Raw genomic sequence first — 20,827 nt, 5'->3', positions numbered from 1 at the left:
AGAGCACTACGTCCATAGCAGCCCTTTCTTCATCCAGACTTCCAAAACCTCCATGAGTTATTGAAGTTACCCTTCTCAAGTGATTTTTTTCCAACACGGTGACATTTTTATGTTTGTGGGGGTTTTTTTCACAGGATAATAACTGGAAAAAGGGAAGTGTGTAGCCAAGATGATATTTAGCCACAAGTCAATCAAACTTCTGTTGGGAATTTTGATTCTTCCCTCAAGTGCCAGATATGACAAAATGTCACTTATGAGAAGTGGACTTGACTATTTCTGAAAATAGTTTTTTAACATTATTGGTAAAATTGAGACCGGGCTCTTTTTTTCATGAAAAAAGAGACTACAGTCCTCATTTTGTGGTCATAAAGATGAGGCTTTTGCTGACATCACTGAAGGCTTTGTGTTACCCCTTACAACAGAAAGTGAGATAAATACATTACTATTAGTTGTAGCAGCTCAACCTTGACTGCACCAAAAATTTGGCACACAGATACACAACAAAACCACAGCTCTATTGCCATTATTTGCACAAGTTCCTGTCTGGTATTCCATACTAAGAGAACTAGTATAACAGCAAATTCCAAAGGCAAAGGTTGTGATCTGATCTGCTTGACACCTCAGAAAATTTGGGGACTCAAATAGGACACTGAATTAAAGTAAGCATAGTTTCATTTGTAACTTCTAGCTTAAAAGTAATTGAAAGGTAAGAGGGCAATTAATAAAGAGACTTTTTCAATAGAGGTAAATCAAGTGATGTAAAAAAAAAAAGTTCAGTCCTACACTATTGTAAAAGTAGAATAAAAGTCGAGTTCCAGAATTCTGAAAACATTATAAATGCTGTCTGTTTAAAGTGTCTGACTCTGCATATATTCACAGGTCTTATGTTTAGATTACAAAAGAAAGTAGCTGACACATGGAGAGATCAGATTTTCTGCATCTATCAGTTAGGTTTGACTGAATATAGAGGCTTAGATGGGAAGGTTCACTAACAAGACAGTTAGAAGAGAGAAATAGGAACACAATGAAGAGACTATTTCATGTGGTTGTGTTCAAGATCTCCCACTTACACCAACAGAGTACTTCTTACATAAACCTATACACTTGAACATCTCCAAGAAGATGAAGAACTTTTCTTGTGCTTTTTCAAAAATAATTGCAAGTTTATCAGTTAGAGAACCTCTTGCTAACACCATCTAATAACTGTGATGTTGCTAAGTCTTTTAGTTAGGTAATAATACATTCAGGTCCCTGGGATACAAATTACAGAATAATCATAGCAGTAATCTCCAGAAGTGGACAAAATACTGTACAGATGTTTTAAAATCATACCGTGTCCATTAGATGCACGTCCAATTCAAAGCCAACAAAGGCTACTGCACACCTCATATGGGCTGTGGGCAAGAGCACTCTCAGGCTTAGGAAACAGCCCTTTTTCCAAGGCAGGTTCGGGGTAGGGAACGTGATTCAGCTGCTGATAAAGACCACGAGAATCCTTACATCTGAGTGCAAGATGGCTGCTTTTTGTTTGTTTGTGGTTTTTTTTTTTTAAATTTGCCTCCTCTATACAGCATTTATAGTTAAAAACATAGCAAGAAATCCAAATACTGATCCCCACCCAAAGCCATTCCATGTTACAGTCTCAGTGCTTCCTCTGGAGAGATCATGGAAAAGAAAATGATCCCTCCCATGGCAAAAATAGTGACTTAAAGCATTCCTGGGAGGCATTCAGATACTATACTGATCCTACAGTATGTAGAACAAAATGGCTTATCATTCAGATTTTTCTCTTGGACAAAGCTGGATAGCTTCAAGGACAAGGGAGTTATCCTAGATCAGCACCAGAAATGTTATATGTACGAAACAGCTGCAACACAAATTCTTTCATATTTCACATAGGTACAGTTGTACTTTCAGCTGTTTCACTGTTGAAATACTGTTTGTCTAACACAGATTTCTCTATTTGCAAAATACACTTATAATTCTTAGTTGTGTATGAACGAGTAACCCCTTAGAGCTGCAGTGTACTAAAAAAAAATATCACACCAGCTCTGTGGCAAAAACCAGGACATTGAACTCCAGAAATTCTTCATATGAAACCTTCCTAAAAAATGAACTTGGTAAACACGGGAAAAAAATATCACTAAAGAAACAAAAACCGACTGTTAATTAAATGAATAGTGCTATTAAGAGAACAAAGCAGCTTCACTGGTAAGTATGCTGCTTATGCTTTTTTGCACCTTTCACCTCTCCTATTTTTCCTTTTCTTTTTTTACTCATATGAGAGAAACCTTCCAAAACCTTTTCAAGGAAATAATCTACAGCCACAAGTCTTTGTGCTAAGGAAGCTCCAGAATTATGAAGTCAGAGGTCAAGAACATGTCTTCCACGAAGTCTGGGCTGTATTTGAAATTAAAGGGGCTACTTCATTTAGAGTAGAGGATGACTAAAGCAGGAGAAAGAACAAACTCCAGCTGACAAGTTTACTAGAAGCAGAAAACATTGAATATTCAGAAAATCTGTAAACTAACTCAGTTACCGGTGCCACAGCAGCCATGTAAGTACTGACTGAAAAGCAGCCCATCATGTTATTTTCGGTTTTGATAAAAAACATAAAAATGCACCACCGAATATCAAACTAAGCCAAATAATGGAAAGTGGAGAACAACGGGGTGACATAGGCGCTGTTTCTGTTCCAGTTGCTGACTGACAACACTGCCATCCCTTAACATGGTTTTATTTAGTTATTACAACCATCTCTCTGTAAATGACACTTAGGATTATTTAAGATTATGTTGTAATCCTTTTAATCCTCAGTGCTTTAAATTTCAGGCTAAACACCAAAGAGCAAACTAGCACTTAGCAGAAATATTTAAAGCATGTGATTTGAACATAAATCTTCTTTTATTCACCACTCCTCTGATGAAGACCTAGTGTATCGCGTCATTCAGCCAGCAAGAGCAAACAGCATGGTACCTCACTGCAAACTGCTACACTTCCCTGCATCACGTGAAAGTGTTTCCGACTAGTTCTTTTCCTTAGTGCTAGCTAGATCATAAATAAATGAAGGAAAATCAGAAGGTTATATTTGATGAGATGTGAATATTTTCAGATACTGTTAAAGAAAACCTGGAAAACCCTCACATAACATGTACAAGAACAGAAATAGATTGCTTGCCCAAACTGAATAGTGTGAGAGACAGATCAGACTTATCCTGTTAAACAGAGAGTAGCTCAATTCAAATGAGTGGAGTAACACTGCTGAAAACCTCATGATCAAGAACAGAAACCCAAATCTTCCTGCCTGAATATCATTTACTATGTTTCCTCCTTTTTTCTGCATCAATCATGTTTCCACTCAGTTTGCTTTATGATACTCCTATACTCCATCTTGTTGCCATCCGTTAACTGTCATATGCTTAGATTTTAAATTCAAGATTTCCATCCTTTTTTCTTCAAACCAAAATCTCAATAGTCATTTTCTATTTCTAATCTATAATTCATTAATTCAAATTGAGCACCCAGGCTAAATCAAACTCAAAATTCTGCATCTACTCTTAGTACAACACACTAGCAAAAAGCAACCGCTACTCTGTTTGAATCAGAAAAGAATGTTTTATTATTCAGAAAGTAATGAAACAAAACCCCACCAACTATGCTTTGCAGCCACGCTTTGAAGATATAATCATACTTATTTCTGATCATTTCAGATTTAGGCAGCTAATGTACTTAATCAAAAAGCCATGCAATGCATCTATATTTAGGTCACAAAAAAAAAATCACCCATATTCTTTACATTTGAATAAATCTATGAATAAGTAGACATATATTATCAATCTTATTCCCACCCACTAGGGATAAGTAGGTCATCTGAAGTGTTTCCTGAAATATTCAGTACCCAGGTACAAACTGACCTCTCTGCTTTCGAACTCGCTTTGGATTCCCTCCAAACTATCTCATAAATCTTCACGTTCTCTCTCTCTCTAGTCCTCTTCCCACTCTATCTGCTCATGTAGCACCAGTATCATTCAGTCCTTTCCTTTCCCAAAATGTCACCACTACTGATGCCAAAGCCTTCTCCTCTTTCACTCTTACCATCTGGCACAATCTTCTTGTAGCTCTCTGTCTAAACAATGCTCCATCCCTTTTCAAAATGTGTCTTAACATATGTCCTTCCTCCCATGCTTTTACTTCTTAATGTCTCTCCCACTCACTTATTGGCTTGATGAAGACACGTTTTAATGGGTTCAAACAGTAGTGCATGAGTTTCCTTTCTCACATTATTCTGATTCAGTGGAGTTACACCTCACGCTAACAGAAGTGAGAAGAAACTACATTGCAAAGTCTTCGTACAACCAGTTTGGTAAATCAATAACAGAGCTTCATTTGTCTTTACATTGGAAAAGTATTAGCTGCAATGAATCACCACTCCAATATGCATTTCCAAACAGAAATTTTGCTTACTGCGAAATGAGAAATAAAACCCTAGAAGCTCAGAAGACCTGTCAGTGTGCTCAGGGGGCTTGCAGGAGTGAAGGCTAAGGTTATACTTAATCACATTCCAAGTGAAAAAGCTGAGGATTGACAGCAAAACCAAAATATTTATTCTAAAAATACCTAGGAAATGACAAAACTTCAAATGTTGTCTCAAGACAACCTGAAGGATGTGGGGGGTATAGAAGCATAAGTGTTCCTGCCTTGAAGAGGAATATTTCTAAATATTGCCTGCACTTTAGAAAGATACCTAGAATAAAAGAACATTGAAAAAGTCTCTGTAACATCCAGGTGATGCAAAGAGGCTTATTTTGAAAAAAACACACACAGTTCCTTAGAGGGTTTTGTGTGTGGTGGTTTTCTTTCTTAAACCCCAGACTCGGACACAGTTGGTTCCTCCAGCATGTTTCATTGGTGATAATGACAGAAGACTGTCTGGTAATTAACAGTATCTTAACCCTGACACGTTCCCTTCACCCTTTATTTTTTATATTGTTAAAAATTCTTAGTGTTAGAAGCCTGGGAAATAACTCACTTTACAGAGAATAATATTTTTATGTGGCTTGATGTGGCTTTTAGTGAAAGAAAAATCCTCCTCTTTCCATAGATATTGATGGGAGCTGGATTATGTTCAAAACCTGAAGATGTTGCAATAAACTTTTTTAGCCTCCGGATCTTGGGATGTTAACCTTTCAGGAACATCTTCCTCATCCCTTAATTTTCTTGGGCCTTGATCCTCACTTTCAATTCAAGAGGCTTTAGATGAAGTAAATAAATACTATTATTTTCCATCAATGAAGTATAGTCCTATGAAAAGTATATGTCCTTCTATGCTGGCCCTGACAAAGGCAAGCTTTTAAAACCCTCCTCTCCCAGAAATGAACCTGGGTCATCACCATCTGAGGACCCTGAACAGCAATAAAAATATACAGAGTAACCACACTGTGTTGGAGCAGTGCTTGTATAAACAGTTTGAAGAAGTTGTGTTTATGGAAGTCCTTTAGGTCAAGATTCTAGGCCTGAACCCACAGCAATTACCTACTAAGTTTTAAAAACAAATTGAATATAGTGCATTAATCAATAAATCAACAGGTTCTCAAGTGTTTAGAAGCCTCAGTCACCAGAAATCCTTCTCTTAGAAAAACAGTAAACCGATGCTTGATAAAATGTTAGCCCTCCTGTATCGGTAAGAAAAACTCCGTATTAAATCGGTCGGTAGTTATTAAAACCAAGGAAACAAAACTTACCTCTTAACTTCACAGAATTTATACTCAAGTGAGCAATGAAACACACGTGTTGCCTCTTACCTGAAAGACATTCTTTCTGCTGGATTTCTCTGGGGTCCACTCAATGCGAGCACCACACAAATCCACACACTCAGGTTTATGTCCTGGTTTCTGGAAATAAAAACAAAAACCAGCTATGAATATTGCCTCACTTTTCATAAATGGGGACAGTTATTGGGTAAAACAAGAATAAATCAAGTTCAAGTGACAGATTGTAATACAGTTGCTGGTATCACCAAAGAGAGTTTGTTATTCCCTGCTATTACTCAATAACTACTCCTGAGGTGTCTTACTTCAGAAATAAGGTACTTATACTAGATACCTAATTCTAAAAATAATTAGATGGTTTAAAAAACATAGAATAGATCTACCAGTACACATACATACAACTACAACATACAAGTATATGACTGCATACACATCGACCAGATATTTTAAATGCTTACTTTGCTAAACATCTTGAAAAACTTTGGGTTTAAAGGTAAAGTTCTGCGTGTTTACCAAATGCAAATTTAAACTGATGCAGCTGGAAAGGACAGAAAGTAGACAAGAATACACATCATATCTGTAAGATAGGCTTTTCACTTTCTCCAAACTAATATTTCTTCTTCCAAACAAATCATCATTTCTAGTTCCTAAAAAAAAAAGCTTTGAGGCCATGTGCGACACCCAGAAAGAGCTCAACACTAGAGTAGCTCCACACAGTTTGCTGCTTCACAATGTCAGTTGGTGCATCCCAGAGTGACAGAGCTCTGACTCCTCAGTTCCTCAGTATGGATGCAAATAATTCAAAGACTAGATTTGCTTGTCTGTATCATTTACATTGCTGGGAGTTGGTGTAAAGCATATTAATCCACATTTGCCACCTAAGCTCCTTCTCCAGGGACTCTATGCAGCAGTGCTGGCAAAGCCCTTGTACTTTAGAGTAGCCTTTTTAGATTAGGTTACTGCACACCCCAGACAACACTAAAAATGCTACTGTTTACAGTATAAAGCACTAATAAGTCCCTTTCGGGTAAGGTATAGAATAACATCCACATAATTAATGAGATCGGTGCATCTTTTTTGTTTTGTTGTTCTTAAGCTATTTTACCTGAAAAAAAATGGCATTGGTGATAAATAAAAGAGACTTAATAGAAGTTACAGTGGCCAATCCAGCATCAGCCATGCAATCAGCTTTCCAAAGGCTGCTCACTGATGGTTTTATTAAAGCTAAAAAAATGTGTGTTCTCCAGGGTGATTTTGAGATGGGTAGAAAAGGATCTACTTAGGTTAAAAGAAGCAGAGTAAGAAATCCCAGTCAAGTAATTTGCAACCGTAGTCTGTGGCATTTTTCTGTACTGGAGTTGTAATTATGTTCTCCCTTTGCCAAACCATAAAATCACCATGGTTCAGTTCCTCTAAAACGGACTGTCCTGTGTGCCTTTGTTCCTTTTAAAGTTTTTTTAATATTATTATTATTATTTTCTTTAATAGAAAAAATACGCTATTCAAAACAGAAGGATGTTCTTGCGGTTAAACCACTGGAAGAGCAGAGGCTCGATTTTTTTCCCCAGCTCTGCCTCAGACTTCCTGCCTGGTCTCTGACAAGAACTTAACCTTTCAGAATCTTAATAACAGATCAAAAATGCAGGACTGAGAGTTGATTTTACAAAGAAGTTGTGAAATGTCGTCAGTTAATATTTACAAGGCAAAAGTGATAATGTTGATAAAAGACCTCAAACACACACAAACTTATTAACACAAAGAAATATTCAAGCGTGGGGAAAAAAATTAACTTTCAGTAATCTAGCACTACACTTGTAAAAATAGGTCTATGGTGTCTCCTTTGACTATATCACTGTCCTTGGCTGGGAGAGACACCAGGGAACAAAGGGCAGCTTTATTCCACCAGCAGAAAGAGTCGAGAAGCTTTGGAAACACGTAATGATATGAGATTAGAATCACAGGTTGGAAAAGACCCACCGGATCATCGAGTCCAACCATTCCTATCAAACACTAAACCATGTCCCTCAGTGCCTAGTCCAACCGTCCCTTAAACTCCTCCAAAGAAGGTGACCCAACCACCTCCCTGGGCAGCCTGTTCCAGTGCCCAGTGACCCTTTCCGTGAAAAATTTTTTCCTAATGTCCAGCCTGACCCTCCCCTGGCGGAGCTTGAGGCCATCCCCTCTCGTCCTGTCCCCTGTCACTTGGGAGAAGAGGCCAGCACCCTCCTCTTCACAACCTCCTTTCAGGAACACAGACAAAGAAACAGGAAGCATTTTCTTAATGGTGAAGGTTCCTGGGCTACAGAATACTTAGGAAGATTGCTATGACATTTTACACTGAATTGAGAAAAAACAACTGAAGGCCCAGGGAAGTTTTGCAGGAAGATGGAATAGTGAACTCTATGGGATTTTATTAATACTGTCGCTAATCTCTATGATTGTACAGAAACGCAGGCAACAGCAGAACTTGGACTCCTCTATGCAGTCAGAACACACACAGTTCATTATTATTGTTGTAGTAATTTGGAGCTTGTTTACAGCTCTGATTTTGTCATAAACAGAAGAAAAGGATAAGTATAGATATCTCCCTTTCCAAAAGAACGGGATGCAATCTCATGGTGTTGGGAAGAGGATCACCTTTCCTCTATGTAAAATAATCAACTGAAAATCTTCTGTTCTGGAGAATTTAGAAATTCTGCTCCCACCAAGATATGAGATATCTATAAAAACCATATGTTGACTCATGGGTATGGCTTCGTAAGTGAAGCTTCTATTGAAAACTACATGCAAAACCGTTCAGCTCCATCGAGCCCAAAACATCACACGCATCAGCCCTTCTTCTGCACCTGGGGATGTCCATGCAGTGGGGAGCCTTGCTTAGAGACCCTGGGAAAATTGCTTAGAAATTTATTCTGCTCTAAATATTGTCCTGTTACAGGGAGTTTGCTTTCCAGTTCATGCATCACCCAGAGCCACTGCAAGAGAGTAAGTTAAGGTTACTGGGAAAGCCTGAGAACTCTGCGTCCTTGCTTTGTGTTTTGCAGTCAGAGCAATTATGTTAGATCAGTGTTGTTGGAGGGGGTTATGCTGTAAATTGATACAAGTGTCTGCTACAATGAAATCTTCCTAAACATGAATATGGATATCAGCAACATTTTAACTCACTAAATTACTTTGCAGATGGGCTAATAACCTGAGGTTAAAATAACCTCTGTTAAATAAACTATCTCAGGGAATAAACAGACCACTTTTTCTTGGTCAAAAAGATCAACTGATAATAGAATTTAATGCTGGGGGAAAAAAGAATGGAGCTGTGATCCATTTAGATCACAATGTCCTTAATTTAAAGTAAAAACCAAGTTATATTCATATGAGTGTGAAAAAGAAGTGTTCCAAAAGCATGACCACAAATGATCAAGGCAGCAGCAAAAGATAATTATTTAGCTACATGAGATGTAAACTTGCATTTTCAGTAATGTTTGTAAACAAGCTCATTTTCTGAATCTCTCCTCTGTGTGCTTTAATTGTTGTGCTCTAACTATTACTAATAATAATGCCAGATACTGTGACTAGCTTCACAAGAAAGCTACAGATCCTAGTCTTAAATCCACAGGAAAGTCATTACAGTGAGTCCTACATCTACAGCTCCACAAAAAAAACAATAAAAAAAAATCTTTTGAGCTCTAACTATTTCTTTGCATTAGAATTTTAATAATGATTTTGGTAAACATGATTTTAAATCACCCCTAAATGTTATCTTATTATTGGAAACAGAGGTATCATTAGAATGTGCTTGCATTTCTCTCTCCTGTTGCCTTTATCATAAAATACCATTCCTCTTATAATGATGCTGTCTTCTTCTAAAGTTTCACTTCATGTACAGAATTAATAATTAATTAATTAATAATTTTACAATACAAAGAAACATTAATACTTTTGTTAAGTCACATCATTTTCCTACTAACAATAAAAATACTTTCTTATAAGTCATACTATCATGAATGAACATTGCCTTTATTCCATTATTTAAGTAATGGTTGAGCTACCCTCTTTCCAAAGTAAACTACATCTGGAAAAAAATACTAAAAAGATCAGTAAACAAATGATTTCTAATGAAGCCTTTTTGTATTATTTCCTTTCCACTATCAAAATTATATCTAGTTACATGGTTTACAAAGGAAATAAACATTGCATTTGCTTTATCTGATGACATCAACATGCCAGTTTAACATTTTTTGTGTGTGGGAAATATGAGCTTAGGAAATTGGGTTATAAGATTTTTGAATACTGACAGCTCTTCTTTTTATCAAGCTTTACCCAATTTGGTTTTTGGGTTTTTTTTTGCCATTGAGGATATGTTATATGCAATAGGACAAAAACGTGACCTTAACAGCTTCTTCTCACCTACTGAACGTCAAATCCACAGCCCCACTTTTGAGATCTAGCATGGAATAACCCCACCATTTCCCCCCACACACATAATGAGCAAAATATGGGATGAATATGCCTGTGTTCTTCCTAACACATGAGGCAGTAGATGTTATCTCACCAACTGTGAGCACTGGTGCTGACTAAGACTTCAGGGAAAGGGACTGACGTCTCAGGAGATACTTTCTCATAATGCATCTTAATTGTTTGAGTCAAGTAGATTGAGATCTGGGCCAGAGACATATTCTTCAGGCAGGTCTACTTAGTATCTAAAATCCTTAAAGAGCTAATGGGGATTTTAACCATGTAGAGGAGGGTCAGGGCAAAATCAAGTCTCCTGCGTGTTGAATTTCCACTTGTCCATTTATCTCCTGGAATCTGTGTGAGGGCTTGCAAAGAGAGAAGACAAGAGGCTGCAGGTAGAAGTCCAAGACAGCTGGTAAATTATAAGGCTAGTCCTAATAAATTCACCTGAGATTTTTAAACAGCTAATTCAACTCAAAGCAAAATAAAAACACAATTTTTTTTCTTCTGGAGATATATTAATTCAAGGTATGGTGTTTTCATGGCTTCAGAAAATTAGCATTTCCCAGCTGCGCTGGCACAAACATGATCAAAAAGTGCCAGATTTTTCACTGATTTTTATTGTTTCAGGTCTTATTTTTATTTTTGCTACAACCCTTACCTTCTTTACGAAAAAGCAAGGCATGATAAAGTGTTTTTAAAGCTGATTTTATGGCAGATGGAATTCGTAGATCAAGAAATATCGAGAAGAAAAGGTTTGTATCACCTGCCACGGAAAAAATGGCTTATTGTTCATGACTCCTGCCAAAGAGAGCACCTTTGTGGCCACCCATCACGCCAACGAGATTTGGCAGGTTTGATCAAGCCTTGAGAGCCTTTCAGAACAGGGCTTTGTCAAACCTGTCCCTTCACTGCCCACAGTGCCGCACGTTCACCGAGTTCCCCTTTTGTTGTCCACATTCAGGTTCAAAGGCTCAAACTCGGCAGTAACTAGCACTGAAGGGATATGCGCCGGTATTGCTTGCGCAACGGAGCTGTCACATCTCTGAAGACTAAGATCGGTGTCTTTCCTTGGGGCACAATAAAAAGGTACTGCAAATTTCACTTTGTAGTAACTACAGCCTACAGAAATTGCATTAGCTGCATTAGACAGAGTCATAGAAATATTCAGGGAGGTTAGCGAGATATGGTCGATGTCACATTTATACTACAATAAAAAATCACTTTGCTAACTTATAATGTTTTCTGCTTTGGTAACACCCGATATTAAGGTGCCATTTATAAATAATTTATTATTATTTATTAATGTATAAGCCACTTTATAGGATGGTAGATAACAACTTAAATTCATGTATTAAAGATGCACATACATGGTTTAATACAATTTACGTCTCACAATATCCTTCACGACAGATTCTCATCGCATCATCTGTTAAGCATTTATTACTAATGCATTTTATAACATACTTTATAATACATTATTTGAGGAAGTAGCTGCATTTAGTGATCATTTTCATAAATAAGAATAAAGCATTTATAAATGGCACCTTAATTTAAAGTGGTACCTTCACATTACTGGAGAGTATCTCACCATTTGTCTCACTTTGCAATTATTCTCAAAATGCACCTCTTAATAAAGAACATGCTGAAGTCCTATTTCTTCTCACACACTACATCTGATTAAAAGTTTATCAAGGCATTCTCCTTCAGCTGCTCTCAAATCTCTGAAGGTTGCCTGTGCAGCCTGAATTGGTCTTACCTAAACACCAAACTTTTTATACTGTTGTAAGAAAGCTGGTTACATTGGGTGTTGATTGCTTACCAGGTTGGCCAGTGCTGGCTGCTTGGATTCTTTGTAAAATTCCATTTTCCGAGAAGTGAGAACAATCCAGGATGTGGACCAGTTTTTCCTTAAAAAAATCAGATTTAAAAAAAATTAAAAAGTGACAAAGCCTGCAAGCAGGAGGTTAAAGATGCTGCATTTGTAGAGATGGGTTTTAATTCTTTACTGTCAGAAAGAAAAGTGGTGTAAAAGTCAATGTCAGCAATGCACTTCCACTAATATTGGTGGAGTTATATCACCTTAACGTGGACCAACAAAGTTTAAAGGCTGCCTTTCTCTTCATTCATGTTTTAAAGCCTACTCGTGCTCCTTTTCCACCAACATTCCTTAGCCACAGGAAAATAGTGAGATTATTTACGCACGCTTAAAGATCATGTATATTAAGAGGACTCCAATAGCTGGTGTCATTTTGGTAAGTACTGCTTAAAATAAAACTGAGAAGGAAAAGCAAACCATATAGAGCTCAGCAAAGGGTCTATTTTGAAAGCATTTGGGACCTTTCTCCTTGCCCTAAATAGAAAATTTACAGGAGAGCAAGAGATAAAAATTATATCTGTGATATGTTTAAGTTAAGTAACCATGAAACATCAGTAGTTCTTCTCTCAATAGTTGTCAAACTGCTGGAGCCAGTTAAAATAGACACAGATATATGAAACGGTATCCCTGACACAGAAGGACACAATAAAGAACTCAGAAGAAAATGCTGCCGTACATATTATATGTAAGGTGGTGTTTCAAACCACGTTGTAAACAAACAAATGGATATGATCCTATAGAAAACAATTTCTAGATGGAAATTTTTTGACCCTCTGATTTGAAGGTCACAACTTGACATTTACAAAAATATTCATAAACCCATTATGTTCTTTATGTGAATGGAAATCAGAAATCTGAACATTTAAAAACAAACGTGTGTGAAACAGGTTGTTTCACGTATATGTGATAATGTGCTAAAGAAGAAGGGGTTACCTATAAGGACACCAAGGGCTCTGGGAGAAGCTGCCAGAAACACTTTTCCTTCTCTTTTCCCTAGTCCCCTTGAGTTTTCTCTATTTAGATCTTAAGTAACTCAAACACATCCATTTTGTATTCTAATAAAACCTGGCTTTGTAGAGTTTAAAAGCTTGTTGGTCCTTTTCGTGACACTCACTTCCAGACCTCTCTCAAAGCTCTGCTGCACTCAATATGCCATCAAACTGCACATCAGGTGTAACAGCAAGTACTTTTTCTGTTAATGTCTTTTCTATTCAATATGTTTCAGTCATCAGGTTAACCAACATAAATAATATTACAGAAGAAGCCCGAATGCCACTGGCATCATCAGAGGAACTTGCACTTCTTTCAGTGTGGGCAGGATTCCACCCAGCATCATCTTATAATCATCATCCCTAAAATGTGGCCAAAAAGAGGAAACAGTGAAAGAAAGTGTCTGGGAAGGAGATGGATATGTCTGAAGAAAATATGAGAATCACCACCAAGGTAGTGAACACAAGTTCTCTCTTGGCAATTAAAACTTCTGTTCTTTTCAATTTCCTTCTTTTTGTTTCCTACTCATAAATAGTGCACAGGGGAATGAGTGGCCAAACATGTTCTGTGCTTGTATGAACAGATTTTCCTATGAATTGGATATCCTATATTACAAAAGGATTAAAACTCTTGAGATACAGCTTAGATTCAGTACATAACTTGTAATAAAATCTTGACATAAGTAATGGAGAGGAATGTTCTGTGTCATGGCCACTTCTACAAGCCAGAGTGTTACTTGCTTCAGTTATTTGTTGGGCGGTTTTATCTAGGCAAGAAATACAAATCAGTAATTCATTTCATTGACATTTGGCAGGCTGAGAGATTTGGGCTTGTTTAGCCTAGAGAAGAGAAGGCTCCAGGGAGACCTTAGAGCAGCCTCATAGTACTTAAAGGGGTCTACAGGAAAGCTGGGGAGCGACTCTTGATCAGGGAGTACAGGGATAGGATGAGGTGGAATGGTTTTAAGCTGAAAAAGACTAGAGTTAGGTTAAATAACAGGAAAAAACTTGTTGCTGCGAGTGTGGTGAGGCACAGGTTGCCCAGAGAAGTTGTGGCTGCCCCATCCCTGGAGGTGTTCAAGGCCTGGCTGGATGAGGATTTGAACAACCTGATCCAGTGGAAGGTGTTCCTACCCATGGCAGGGAGTGAAACTGGATGGGCTTTTTAAAAAAAAAAAAAAGAAGCCATTCTATTTATGATTTTGAAATAAGAAATTATGCTGTCTTGCATTATATCAGGGAAGATTTTTTATCTAATTTCATACTGAATTTTAAGGGGAGACTGCTTTAATTCCATGAAATACCTCAGCGGTTTTGCAAAAGGTTATAGGAAGTATAAAAGCTATGAAAACGCAACTGAATTTCAGTATTTTATCTGCAAGAATATTTTTCTCCTAAATTTAAATTACCCAATTCTTTTATTCTACATTTTTCCATTTAAAAGGTGACACTTTAAAATTAAAATGTCATTAATTTTGTGACCTAAAGATGAAAGGTTTATAAACTACATAACATCTTTATCAGATTTTCCATAAAGCCATTGGTCAGGTTTTAAAAAATAAGAATTTAAAAAATGGTTTAAATAGATGAGAATAACAGAATTGTTTGAGTTGGGAGGGGCCTTAAAGATAATCCAGTTCTAACCCCCCTGCCAAGGGCAGGGACACCTCCTGCGGGACCAGGCTGCTCAAAGCACCATCATAGAATCATAGAATCACCAGGTTGGAAGAGACCCACTGGATCATCGAGTCCAACCATTCCTATCAAACACTAAACCATGTCCCTTAGCACCTCGTCCACCCGTCCCTTAAACACCTCCAGGGATGAGGGCAAGTCTCTGTATAGAAGGGTACACATCATGTTTCATGAGATACCTGCAGCGACCGAAGATTTCTGAAGTTCCTTAGAAAAGTCAGTTCATGATATTCTATTTCTTTTTTTCCTTGTGGTAGGAAATACAAGAAAACACTTCCAGCTGATGAAGTTTAGGTAAAGAAAAAAGGAGAAAGTGTAGGCAGAGTAGATGAATCCCCAACTACCCATCCTCTGCCTGCACAAAGAGCCGTAAATATGGGTATGCAGAGAAGACCCAGCTCGAATTAACAAGAATATTGGGTGAATTCCCCCAGAACTGCAAGGGGGCTGTGGAAAGAGCCCCGGGAGCTGTGCCTGCTTTTGCATTCTGTCAAACGGACACCTGATGGCAGCACGTTACAGCATCAGGGCTGCTCACAAGCTCTGAGGCGATTTAAAAAAAAAAAAAAAAAAAAAAAAGAGGATTTTCAGGGCTATTTAAAAATACGAGTGGCAAAGCTATGTGCCCTGTGCCCACCCTGAGCCGGCGCGCAGCACCGAGCCCTGGAGATGCTTTGTGCTAAGGGCAATCAACACGCTGGGAAGGTGAAACTCCCTCTGACTCTAAGCTTGGTGCCCAGAGGATGCACACACTACAGAGGCTTCAGCCAGCATCCAAAGCGGGGAACAGGGTACTCCTGGCTTCAATGTTTTTTCCCAGATTGCATGTTATACCAGTTTCCGATGGCACCCGGCTTGGCCAAGTGCCGATAGTGTTCTTGCTTCCAGCAAGAGTTTGGATTAGGTGACCTCCAGATTCTCTTTTAAATTAGTGTTTCTGGGATCCTTGTGATTTAGCACTACAAAGGTATGAGAATTTATTATTTTGCTCCTGTCTTCAGGCAGAAAATATAGTATTTCACATTATTCTCTCATCCTCATTGCTAACGTATAACCCTGGCCACAACCATGATAGTACTTTACAAGCATCTAAATACAGCAAACCATAGCAAATCCTTCAATAGAAGGCAGCATTAATATTTACAGTACTTTTATAGAATCATAGAATCACTGTGTTGGAAAAGAACTTTGAGATCACCAATCCCAACCATACCTGTCCACTACTAAACCATATACCTAAGCACTTCATCTACCCATCTTTTAAATACTTCCAGAGATGGGGATGCAACTACCTCCCTGGGCAGCCTGTGCCTGTGTCTGGTAACTCTTTCAGTGAAGAAATTTTTCCTAACGTCCAAACTGATCCTGCCCTGATGCAACTTGAGGACATTGTCTCTTGTCCTATCACCTATCACTTGGGAGAAGGGATCGACACAAACACTTCTGAGTAAGTGCTGACCAATTTTGATAATCTCTCCTTTAAGTTCCTGTGGCATCACCACGTGATGGTTTCCTATAACCCTTCCTTGACCCCTCAAGCACACATTCAGCACCAAAAATATTCAGATGGGTAAATATATTGGTGGTTTGTCTAGTGCCTTAAGGTTGTCCTTAGTATGTGTATAATACGCATAGAAGAGAGACTAAAATTGATGCATACTCAGTTGCATGAAATGAGTCTGTTGGCTGCTGTTACTTGATTTCTGGGACTGTAATCATATATTGACTTAATATTGAAAGAATAGTGTTTTGATATTAGCAATAATAGTAAATATATATAATTAAATATGCATTCACTCTTAGTTTTACATCTGATAAGTTTAGCAACATTCACATATAATACCTTAATTTCTTGCCGCCATCTGCTATTTTAGCTTTTAGAAGATATCCTTCTTTCTCCACTACCTGCAAGAAAAAGAAACAAACAAAACCATATAATTTATTCAGATGAATTAAAGATCACAAAAGTCTGCATGCATTTAATCTAATGACAATATATTTTATCACTAATTCTCACTTATGTCACCTGTTTCCAATACAGTCAGTTCTTTTGAAAGTTTGCAAATGTTTAAAGTCAAGTAGTACACAGAACTAAACTCAACCCCTCCCAATAATAATTTATTTGTTGATTTAAAAGAAACTTATATTAATGCAAGCAAAGTTTCTACAAATAAGTAAAAGAAGATTTGAAAATATACTGCAAGTAAAACACGTCAAGGTATCATTTCATATATTGAGTTCCAGGAGTCAACATTTCAATAATAACTATGAGGGACACATCATATTCCTGTAAAAGACTCATTTCTTATGTTCTAAAGAGTCTCATGTCAAGGGGTAACCAACGTCAAAGAAACATTAAATATCGGTACAACAGGAAAAGTCACAGTGCTTTCACATCGCCTTCATAGGTGCCACATTTTGCTTTGAGTCAGCATTAAACTAAGGCTCATGCAAGATGCTAAAGGGCTTAGGCTGGACATTAGGAAAAAATTCTTCACAGAAAGGGTCATTGGTCCCTGGCAGAGGCTGCCCAGGGAGGGGGTTGAGTCACCTTCCCTGAAGGGGTTTAAGGCACGGGTGGACGAGGGGCTGAGGGACATGGGTTAGTGACTGATGGGAATGGTTGGACTTGATGATCTGGTGGGTCTCTTCCAACCTGGTTATTCTACAATTCTATGATCATGCTTTTAAGTGGTGCCTTCAATGAGCCCTGGTATTGAGGCGGGCCTTCCAGCCCTTAAAAGGCCACACTTCACTGAAGTCTGCACCCATGTGCACGGTGAATTTTTCTTTAAGTTTCCAGCTGAACTAAATTATCTCATAATATGGTGCAGAAAACCAAACCAAGCAGCTCTGTCAACTCTCAACATACAAACTGAGACTGGAACCATAAAGAAGGGAAAGCAGAGCTGTGTTGTGCGTTTTCCAAAACACACCCAAAAAGGCAAAGCCCTTGGCTATCACCTATAAAAACTTCTATTAGCAACCTGATATCATCTTTGTAGTTCCCGTATTCTGCTATTGCTCTTACTGAAACCTGGTGCCTCTTCTGTGGTGACAGAACAGCCTAAGGACAGCCTACAACCAGCACCTGGTTGTAGGGTACCAGCATTGTACTTGACTTCAGGCATACTAGGAGCAAGTCCTAGGCTTGCTCTTTGGTTTTCCTTCATCCGTTTTAATTTCTGCTCCTCCTCATCCCTGGACACACTTTCCTCAAGCCAGAGGCCCTCACAGACACCTGATTCTATGTGATCTGCATCCCTTGTATAGCAGTGATATACGATAGAGGTAGGGGGCTATTTTTGTTATGTAAATTTATATTTAAAAATTAAAACACACATGAACAAAACAAGATAACTGGGTTTCTGCCAAACCCGTTGACCTGCCATCTCATCAGAACTAATTAGCTAAGGATGTCCCAACAGTGTAACTAATGGGAAAAGAAACAAAATTGTGATTCAGAGTGGGTCTATTTTACCTTTCGAACAGTACTGAGTCAGTGCCTGACTGGGATATTAGTAACTTCACATGGTCTTTATAGCAAATAGTGTCACAAGATGATTTTGAAACAATTTCAATAGAATTTTTCCGCCTGCAAGGCCATTCATTAGCAAAAACCCCATGTTTTACCATGGAACATAAGGATATTTAAATGAAACTTATCTGTTACTTCAGTTACAAAAATATCAATATATTAGCAGTGTTTATTTCCATAGATTTTGTCTTTTGCTGGTACACAGCACATGAAATATATATTGTGTACACAGCTGTTTGTACCTATGAGAAGGTCAATGGACAATGATTTAGGTGACATTCTCAAATGGCTACATGAGGATTAGCATGTGCATTTTCTATAATTTGTACTTATCTTATGCAAATTCCTGTCATGCATATCATTGCCATAGAAAACCCAGAGAGAAAGTATGTGGGGATTATTGTGCAGAGTCATGTCACTATTTATCTAGTGATGGATGGCTGAATTATTAGAGCTAAAATAAGACTTAATCCTCATCTCCACCTACTTCTTTCTTAAATTATTTTTTAAAAAAATTAGACTTATTTAACATCTTCTGATATTTTTCTTCCCCTTCTAACCTTTCATTTTTGTAGCATGAAACTTCTGATGCTTGGCCAGGGCCAGAGCTTCCAAATAACATATGAGAAAGGTTATTCTTTTTAATATCTCTATCCATCTGGAAACAGAAATTGGGAGGAGAATTGGCTAGCCATTCAAGCTGTTGATTGCTTCTCTGAATCAGACCCAAAACCTCATGCTTTCAAAGTTTACCAACCATCCTTCTCAAACTGTTATTTTAACCAATCCAAAACTTAAGACAAATAGGATTTTCAGCATCTGATCTGAACTATCTCTAACCTCATGTTTCAGGAGGTTTAAACTCAGATGTGCTTCCAGATGAAAATGATGCTGCTCAGTCATATTTTCTTATAATTGTCTTGAGCTAAAATATCAAATCCAGTAACAAATGCTGGGCGCATAACATAATCTGATATACATCACATAGGTCAAATCCATTTGTTTTAAATTAAACAGCCCAAAATTAAGCACCTAAAAGATAAAATATCATCATTTAATATGCGACCTCTGATTGCAAAGTAACCTTCACATATATTTCTTTAACTGAATTAATACAGGTGATGTTTTTAATTGATAGCATAGTCATTAATTGATAATATACACCATTTTCTCTGTTATTAGTATACCATATACTTATGGAATAACAAAACAATTGTACTACAAAGACAAATATAAAGGTTTCTAAGATAACCCCAAAATTTTCACAACCTCGGTTTAGGGTGCTATATTCTCTTTGTTTAACATCTGTTAATATCTCCTTTTTTTGTACTATGTGTTTTCAAGAAAATATTTCCAAGACACCTCAAGATCAACTTACAACACATCTGTGAATGTATTATACTAGTTTTAAAAGAATACCAAATATATTTTAATAATATGCTCTGTTGTTTCTGTCTCAATAAATATCATCATTGGTTGTTAAGATGCTGCCCTTCCTGCACCTTTTCAACATATGGAAGGTTGAGAAAATGACCTAAAATGCCCTGAAGAATGAGCATAGAAATAAAAACCATGGAATTATTGTGTATGGGGTTACATTTGGGTTATTATTATTAGCTTTTTAAAAGACTATTGAAGATGAGAGTACATATGTGTAAATATTTAAGTTTCTAAAGGATTAAAAACTGTCATTAGTTAACAGTATTTGAAACTATGAGGAAAAGTAATTATTGCTATATCACATATAGTTTCTATATCTATTTTTTTAAAAAAATAGAAGAATTCAGAGTTTGGGAACCTACCTAATACTCAAAAGTTTTTGTAGGTAAAAGTACTACTGATACCAACATTTATTTGATGAATATGTATCTGCATATTCATTTTTAAATAGAAAAACCTCTATGCTTCTCATTCTCCCTAGAAATATTTTAATGTTAAGAATAATTGTGTTAAACTTCTACTTTTAAAAATAATATTATGAACACATTAATATGGACAAAGACAGGATAAAAACGTGGTCGCATTCACATTCCTTTATACCAAGCATTAACATTGAAATGTCATGAAACGTCAGCCTAGTACAACTGATTTATCAGCAAAGTCAAGCTATATAAATTGCTTTGTATCTTTAAAATTATTCTTTTTATTGATTAATCTAAGTCCCTCAAATCCCTTCACATCTTGAGGCATCCAAAACCTCATGTATTTATTCTTTAGTAACACTTGTGTAACATTTATATTATAAACTTCTAAAATAATAAGTTATTTATCAGTTCTACAGAGTGATTGCTTACCGTGTGGTCCTGTGTACTAATGATGTCTGCAAGTGTTAAGTTATGTTGGGAATGATTTCTTCTATGACGATTTACCTAAAAAACAATTCAAGGATTTAAATTTAGAAAGGATTCAAATATATGTCGGTAAAGATGGACCAACAAATTTATTCCTGGACAGGCACTGGACAGTTTTGGAAACTTGGCTTCTTTCAGTGCTGCATTTCTACGAA

At 37.2% G+C, this 20,827-nt stretch overlaps 1 protein-coding gene across 1 annotated transcript in view; it reads right to left on the bottom strand.

Moving 5' to 3' along the window:
* The window catches only part of ARHGAP15 (Rho GTPase activating protein 15), a 325,214-nt gene that overhangs the window by 257,611 nt on the left and 46,776 nt on the right, over positions 1-20,827 (bottom strand). Inside the window, exons 4-7 of the mRNA XM_069861592.1 lie at positions 20,616-20,690; positions 16,627-16,688; positions 12,043-12,130; positions 5,802-5,891 (exon numbers count right to left, since the gene is read on the bottom strand). Of these exons, the coding sequence (XP_069717693.1) occupies positions 5,802-5,891; positions 12,043-12,130; positions 16,627-16,688; positions 20,616-20,690 (315 nt within the window). The remainder of the gene's footprint in view (positions 1-5,801; positions 5,892-12,042; positions 12,131-16,626; positions 16,689-20,615; positions 20,691-20,827) is intronic.

The sequence above is a fragment of the Phaenicophaeus curvirostris genome, chromosome 7 (assembly GCF_032191515.1).
Source record: "Phaenicophaeus curvirostris isolate KB17595 chromosome 7, BPBGC_Pcur_1.0, whole genome shotgun sequence".
Classification (NCBI taxonomy): domain Eukaryota; kingdom Metazoa; phylum Chordata; class Aves; order Cuculiformes; family Cuculidae; genus Phaenicophaeus; species Phaenicophaeus curvirostris.
This window is presented reverse-complemented; position numbering and strand designations above follow the sequence as displayed.